The 7,830-nt window shown below is 36.7% G+C and overlaps 1 protein-coding gene across 1 annotated transcript; it reads right to left on the bottom strand.

Moving 5' to 3' along the window:
• Nucleotides 1-321: 321 nt before the first annotated feature.
• LOC147513787 (transcription factor TCP9-like) lies at nucleotides 322-1,902 on the bottom strand. The gene has a single exon (XM_086597069.1). The coding sequence runs from the start codon at nucleotides 1,574-1,576 to the stop codon at nucleotides 413-415; it is 1,164 nt and encodes a 387-aa protein (XP_086453195.1). The 5' UTR covers nucleotides 1,577-1,902; the 3' UTR covers nucleotides 322-412.
• Between the last annotated feature and the right edge of the window lie 5,928 nt (nucleotides 1,903-7,830).

Genomic DNA, 7,830 nt, shown 5'->3' with positions numbered 1-7,830 from the left:
CCACGCCCCCCACCTAAGCTTTGCTTCTTCTCTCCGGCTCTAATTTGATTTGACCAACCAGAAAACATTAATAAAAGAACAAGTGGGATCCTCACCGGCAAGTCGGCAACCTCAATGGTGAGAAATCAAGGACCCACCAAATAAGGGACATACTTGTTTGTGGTCTACCTCAAAAGTGGGTCCCTACACTTCGCAGGCTAATAATAAGCGATCTTCCCCGGCCCAATCTCCACACGTGTAAAGTCTACAATATATCACGTGCCAAAATCTTTCTCTTTCTCCGTTAGCGTTCACTAATCGAGTTCATTAATGGCGGACAAATCACAAAATATGAGAGCCAGTTGATCAATATTCAAAACATTTAACAAAACCCCACTAAAGTAAATTACAAAAAATTACAAAACTAATGTTTTCACGACTTTGAAGGACTAGATTGATGATCTTGTTGACGATGTTTTCCCATGAACTGAAGCTCTTGTTTTTCATAAATTTCCAAAGAGAAATCTCTAAGTAGCTGTGTAGTAGTTGTAGTAGTAACAGTTGAAGAACTAGAAGGAGCCATAGCTGATGGTTTTCCAGGTTTCGCTCCTAAAGCACAAGTTGGAGAATGGGTTTGAACTGGAACTGGAACTGGAACTGGAACCTCAGGTGGGCGCATAGTTGTAACAAAAGAAGAAATAGGTCTAGGAGAAATGTTAACAAGAGGGGTTACAGTAGGTGTAAAAGTCGTCCATAGTTGAGGTTGATTTGAAGGTCCAGGAATAGATGCTGGTGGTGGTATCATCCAAAAAGTTGCGTTTGAAGGGACCATGTTAACGTTAACATTACCCCCAGTTCCTAAAGCCCACATAGGAACAAGCCCTTGATGCTGCTGATATGCTGTTGCTGAAACTGCACTTGCTTGAATAGGTGCTAAACCAGAAGAAACAGAAACCCCATCGTTAATAGGATCAAAGAAATCACTAGTAACAGGACGTTTTCTTTTCTTCTTATTCATATCTGTTGTTGGTGTTTCTTGACTTGGAGATGTAGTTGGTATCTTTAAAGTTCCACCTACAGACATAGCTATAGCAGGAATAGTTCCAGTTCCTGTTGCTGCAATAATAGCTGGTTCAGCATGTTCAAGTAACCATCTAATAGTTTCACCATCTGATTTATGACCAAGTTCTCTGGTTAACTGAAATATTCTTGCTGCACATGTTGCTGGCATACGTATCCTTCTTCCTCTTCCTTCTACTTTTGTGTGTCTATCTTTTGTTGATGCTCTTTTTGTTGTTGTTGGTTTTGTTACCTGCATCTGCATAGGCATAGGTGCAACTATTGGAAAAAGAGTTCCCATCTGCTGCTGCTGTTGTTGTTGTTGCTCTGTTTGTTCTGTCGGTTCTTCCTTCAAACACCTAACACCAACTCCTCCATGTGTTTGTTGTTCTTCTTCTTCTTCATAAATATTGTTGTTATCTTCTTCTTCTTCTTCTTCTTCTTCTTCACTACCGTTGTTTCCTACACTGTTGATTCTAAGATTAGTGAACCCTCCATCTTCATCTTCTTCAAGTTCATGTTTCTGAATCAAATCCATCTCAACAGAACCAAAGTGTCTGAAGAAAGGTTTGACAAAAACAATAAACCCCAAGGACTACTCGGAAGGAGAGAGTCCCCATTGGTTGAACTGTGGTTTTTTATATATGACCTCAACAAAGAACCCCACACTACACATCATTTCCAAGATACATCAGAAAATTAAAAAAATCGGACGGTCAAGTTTTCACTATCGGAACTTTTTGGGCCCTCACAAGATATTGACACGTGGTAGGTCCTACCATTGAGGAAGCCAGTGTAATTTGGGTCAAAGTTGGTGATAGGTCCAATGATGTAAATTTTTATTTCTCTAAACAGTCTCGTTTTTAGTCTTTTATGGTCTTTATGATACACTGATGCAGAGATTAAATAAACATGTTTTAACTGCAATCTGCTCTAATTGCACTAGAAGTTTTTAACTTTTCTAACTTTCACAAGTTACCAAAACCGTGTGTAGTGGGCTAGTAGGCACTAGGCAGTAGCTTCTTTTCAATGCTTAATTCAAAGTCTGGTTAATGTTCCATCTCCAACTAAATGTGTGCTATATAATAAAGCTAGTTATAATAAACCTTTTGTAAATACATTTATTCACCTAGTACCGATAACCAAACACGAGACGACACATGGAAAATAAGTCAACGGCACAAGTATTGACACGATGCCCTATATTTGGCACCGCTCTACCGATATCTCATCCAGACTACAACTAACATACTACGCCCTATATCTCTAACCGCCTCATCTTCTCTCTCAGTATCTATCTAACCGATCTATAGACCTTCATACACTAACAGAACGCCCTGAACCAAGTCTAGAGGGTCCTCTCCCTCAACATGCATCAAGTACGGACCATCATATATTGGCGTCATTGTCTCACCAGCTGCAATCATTATCCCTCCTACGAACTACAACATTCATACCTCTCCACCAATTATATTCTGTAGTCATATTCTCGGCTCTCGGCTATAACCCAATCTTTGTTATTATGACTCACATTATGACTATAAAAACCAATCCCAGAACTATGTTGGTTTGATTTTGGATCTTTCTTTATAAATAGATATATGTATTATCCACCAATGAAAGGAACCATTACCAAACATCAAAAACCTTCTCCAACGTTTAACTTAACTTAGGGGTCGTTTGATTTTTTTAGCCTCTGAATGGTGAATATTGAATGCTGAACTCTGAAAAAACATATTTCATATTTGTTTTCTATTAGAATGAACGGGCTCTGAATACTGAATAAAAATTATTTAGACAATTTTACCCCTGTTATCAATTTTGAACACAAACTTATTGATGCTATAAACTTCCCACCACATAATTTTCAATATGATTCACCTTGGGTGTATGAGCTTGTGATCATGATCAAATAGATATGATGGGCTTGTTTTCTTGTTTTACTTTTACTTTGATTGTCTAAAATGAGAAAAACAAATGGGTTTTTATAAGTTTGCTGTAACAGAATACCAAACAACACATTTACTTTTGTCTAGACTTGGTACTACCACATCAAATCTTATAAAAATTGGGTTATACACATTGTCTTCAACCTATTCCCAATCAATTTCGATAACTCGCTACTTCAATTTTTCCCCCCCTCCTATTTTTCTTTTCAATCTCTCCCTCTTCTCTCCATCGGCTATCGGAGAAGTTCTCTCTCTTATCTCTCTCACTCTCTCACTCTCGACAATAATTTGAAAATAAAAATATTGAATGGGTTTTTTCTAGATTGCAGGTTTGGAGACTAGAGCATGAAGATGAGCAATTAAACAAAGGGTAAGACTAGTACTCGTCACTTTCAGCCGCTTCAATTCAGCATTTAGAAGCAACTTTAGCGCGGAACGCTAAACGCTTAAACCATTTAGAAAAACAAACAACAATTTGTACGTGTTGTTGAATGCTGAAACTTAAGTTTCATAGGTGTTGAATGCTGAAACTAAAAAAAACAAACAACCCCTTAGTTATAATTAGGGGTGTCAACGATACGGCTCTTAGTGTTGTAAAAACCAATAACCATTTAATTTTACAATTTTGGTTATGGTTCCAGTTCTTCACGGTTCTTAACCATACCCATAACCATCGGTTCCTAACGGGTATTTTTGTTCCGGTTTTTCATTTCGGTTCTTAAGAGATTCATTATTTACTCACATTTTTTTTATTGGTCTTATTAAAAAAAATGTACTAAAAATATAAAAATGCCACACAAACGAGTCGCTTTTTAAATATTGATATAAGTAATGATGTCATCCAATAATAAGTTAAATAAAACCATATATTTTAGGTTGTAAACTATATTTTTATATTATTTATAATATTAAATACTATGAAAACTATATATTATATTAATAAATAAATTTTAGTAATATATAAATGAACATTTTGAGTTTTTATATTCTTTCTTTCAATATTTTTTTTATGTTAAAAGTACGATAACGTTCAGTTCCAGTTTGGTTCCAATTCTAATCCGATTTTTAAAAAAAAAAATTCGGTTCCAGTTCTATATGGTCCAGTTTTTTTAGTACTAATTTTTAAACAGTTTCTTAAAATAGGAACTAGAACCATGATTTTTTCTACGGTTCCTGCAGTTAAACGGGTACTATAATACCATTTGGTGTAATTTAGAGTGAGTCCTAAATAGACTCATTTTAGTATTTACACCTTGTAACAACTTGTCGCAACATTTTTACTTTTTCACGAAAAAGATTTATTAGTTCTATGTTTATTGTATTGAACTATTGATAACTACAAATATCCTGCATGTAGATTGTAGAAGTCAATTGTATTAGTCTAACAATATCGATGCTTATTGGAGTAGATATTATTACTCGCATGAAATTAATTATTCTGATTAAACTCGATGAATATGTTAAATCGTAAATCATAAAAGGGTTCAGTTGATGTACTGGGATAGTTTTTAAAACTGTTATGAAACTAGTGCACTACTCATATAGCAATTAGCAACACAATACTTTTTAACAAGGAACCCTTAATTGCTCGTAATTTTGACTCACACGTGTTAAATGAGTTCCAAAAGGTACTAATTTCCAGTTCTAATGAACCCTAGGATTTATTGCCAATCTGCCTTATGAAATAAACGACAGACAATGATATAGAATGATGTTATTTGGTTATTTCATATTTTCATCACATGTTTGTTTCTGGTCATGGAATCACCTTACTCATGGAATTTCCTTCATTGGAACTTTGGAACTTCGAAGCTTGGATATAATCGAATGACTTGTATTAGGAGGCTCAATGGTCAGGTAGTGCAAAAGATGTGGAAATAAGTTGGGACACGCAGACAGTACTGCACAACTAAAAGAGTCACCTTTGGATTGGAAGATAAATTTCTTATAACTAGCAGAACTTGGGATCAGTTATCTGTCATTCCATACTTGCATTCTGTGACTTCTGCTGTTATTATGTGCTCTACTTTTAAACATGTACACAAGATCATGCTAAGTGAGCAGATGTTGGCATGTTGCTTCCTATGTTTTTGGACCCGGATACCTACGACCATGGAATCAAATGTCAGACTTTAGTTGAAGATGCTAATGCGGACCAATCATCTTCTGCTGTCTCTCTGTTTTTGGTGGCATGCCACAAATTCGGTATCTTTTCCTTTTCACCTGGAAATCAAAATTGAAAAACCACAATTTTCATTTGGGATACAGAAAGCAGCTACATCTTTCTAGATTCACAAAACCTACATATGCGCTCTATGTTGTACGCTTGTACCTAAATTCAGTTTGGGCATTACAGCGACATCCTGGAACCCGAATTGAGAATTGCAATAGAAAAGTAGAAAGCTAGATCTATAGCCCACAAGTTGAAGAGCCAAAAACTTAAGCATTACATATTTGCGGTTCACGAAACTAGGATTCTCCGAAGACCTTTTCTTATGAGAAGATGTAGGGGCCAACTTGTGTGTGACCCAGGGCCCAAAATATCGCCGAGATATCCGATATCTCGCCGATATATCTCGGTAAATTGGTACACCGATATCGATTTTTCCGAGATATATCCACCGAATATTGAACCCCTTTTTTTTCGAGATATATCGATTTTCGTTCACGAAACTAGGATTCTCCGAAGACCTTTTCTTATGAGAAGATGTAGGGGCCAACTTGTGTGTGACCACATTAAGGTTCAGCTCATTGTATCCTCTATGATGCGACGATCTTGGGTCCTACGATCCATCAACTCGATTCTAATCAGATGCAATAAGGATCAGATGTGTTGGGACCCAGTGGCAACAGACATGGTCCTTGGACGCATAATATTTAGGACATAATTTTTTCTTTTCGTGATCGACAAATGTACATCGGCATACCTGGTAGTGGCCGTGGCCGGGACACAAAGTTACAGATCATGCCTGGCATTGGTCTCCACTCTCCAGTACATTACGTGTTTTCTTTGTGTACTCAAGAGAAGGATCATTTGATTCAGGGTATCCTTTGATTCCTGACCTGCATTGATGACACATATAAAGTATCACCGAAAAGTTCCAACCATAGGGGAGAATTCCGATAAGGTTGCTATAGAAAAGCTGCAATGTTGCACACAATTTTAATCATTTTCGAAAGTTCCGGAATAAACAGCTGATTTGGTACAAGTGTACAACAACAAAAACATTTTCCAGAGGAACCCACGAACTAAAGCTGACTTAACCAACGGGTGCACGCGTGGGTAGGAATTAAAGATCAAATAAACACCACTTTTCTCGAGACACGTCGTTGTGTTGTAAGGCTGCACGCACCAAGTTAGTTAATTAATTTTACGGTATCTTTAATAGCAGCTGAGCTGGATGGACCCAATTCCCTTTAATGTAGGTCCCTATAACGGTCCCAATCACCTTGGGTTGTGGTGGGTCAACAAACTACTTCAACGTGAGAGATGATACTAAGTGGGCCCCACTCATCTGCTGTCTCGTGAACCGGTCCCATCTCAAAAAAAAATGGGACCCGAGGCCACGACCACGTCCCATTTACCATATGGTGGTCCCAAAAACCAATGGATAGGGATTTATCCCCTTTCGTGGGTCCCATTTGCGCTCAGCATCTCTACAAAAGTACCACGAATCAACCGATGCTATCTTCACACGTGTTTGAGGTTGTGGCCCATCTTTCTAGATTGAATCTTTGGTTCTTGTTTGGCTCACGTGTTAAAAAGTAAAAACGCTACACAAGTGCAAGTGGGCTGGGTTGGGTTAGGAAGGCGTAGCCCATAAAGAAAATAAGGATGACCGTTGCCTGGGTAACCGAGACCTATCTATATAATAAGATAGAGGTTTTTTAAGCACTAAAATACAAAATTATAATAAAATATGGTCTAAATCATTTTGAACAAGATCTAATGGTAGAGATGTGGGTTTCATTTTAATTTCTGAAAAGGGGCAAAACAGCTCCCGCTTGGTTTTTACGGGCTTCTGCTTCTCTTACACCAAGTCCCGGGTTCAAGCTTATTAAAGTGTCGCTCATTTAAATTTAAACTGCTCAGACAAAAGTTATCCAAAAAAAAACCAAAGTAAGCCAAAGATTATAAAAAAAAAAAAAGAAAGTAAGCCAACACCACAAATCCTCACCCTCAAAGTTTTCGCTACTCTACTCATATATGGGAATACATTGTTTTCCATATATGCAAATGGAAAAAAGATCGATACATTGTTTTCAAAACTCTGCCTTGAAAAAAGGTTAACAGATTGAGGATCAAAAGAATTTGGAGGTACGATTACAATCTCTATTTGAGTATCTATCTATTGAATATCATTTTTAATGGTTTTGGATCTGATTTGATATTGGAAATTTGGATTGGATTGTAATTTAGCTTGGTTTTTGTTGTTTAATGTTTGATTGGTTGGATTAAAATGAGCTGGTTGCTATTTCGTTGTTAGATTTGGGTGTTTTCATGTGATTTATTTGAAAATGGTTGAAATTTTACATCGTTAGGTGTTTTGTTTGAATTATTGTTGTATTATTTGGTTGTTTTGTTTGGATATTTGCATTGGTATTAAGAAGAATGTTCTACTGTATCTAAGATTTGTTAACTTGAGATTGTTTTTCTTAGGGGCCATTTGTTTTTGGCTCTTATAAGACCTTGAGGTCTTATAACCTCTTATAAGATGTGGCCCAGTGATTTTGGACAATTTTTTGGTTTGTTTTTGCCTTTATATATAAGGATTCTACTAAAATGTCTTATAAGAGGCTCCAATTCTATAAGTACCAAAATTAGATCTACTTCAATTCTATA

Source organism: Coptis chinensis, chromosome 3 (assembly GCF_015680905.1).
Source record: "Coptis chinensis isolate HL-2020 chromosome 3, ASM1568090v1, whole genome shotgun sequence".
Classification (NCBI taxonomy): domain Eukaryota; kingdom Viridiplantae; phylum Streptophyta; class Magnoliopsida; order Ranunculales; family Ranunculaceae; genus Coptis; species Coptis chinensis.
This window is presented reverse-complemented; position numbering and strand designations above follow the sequence as displayed.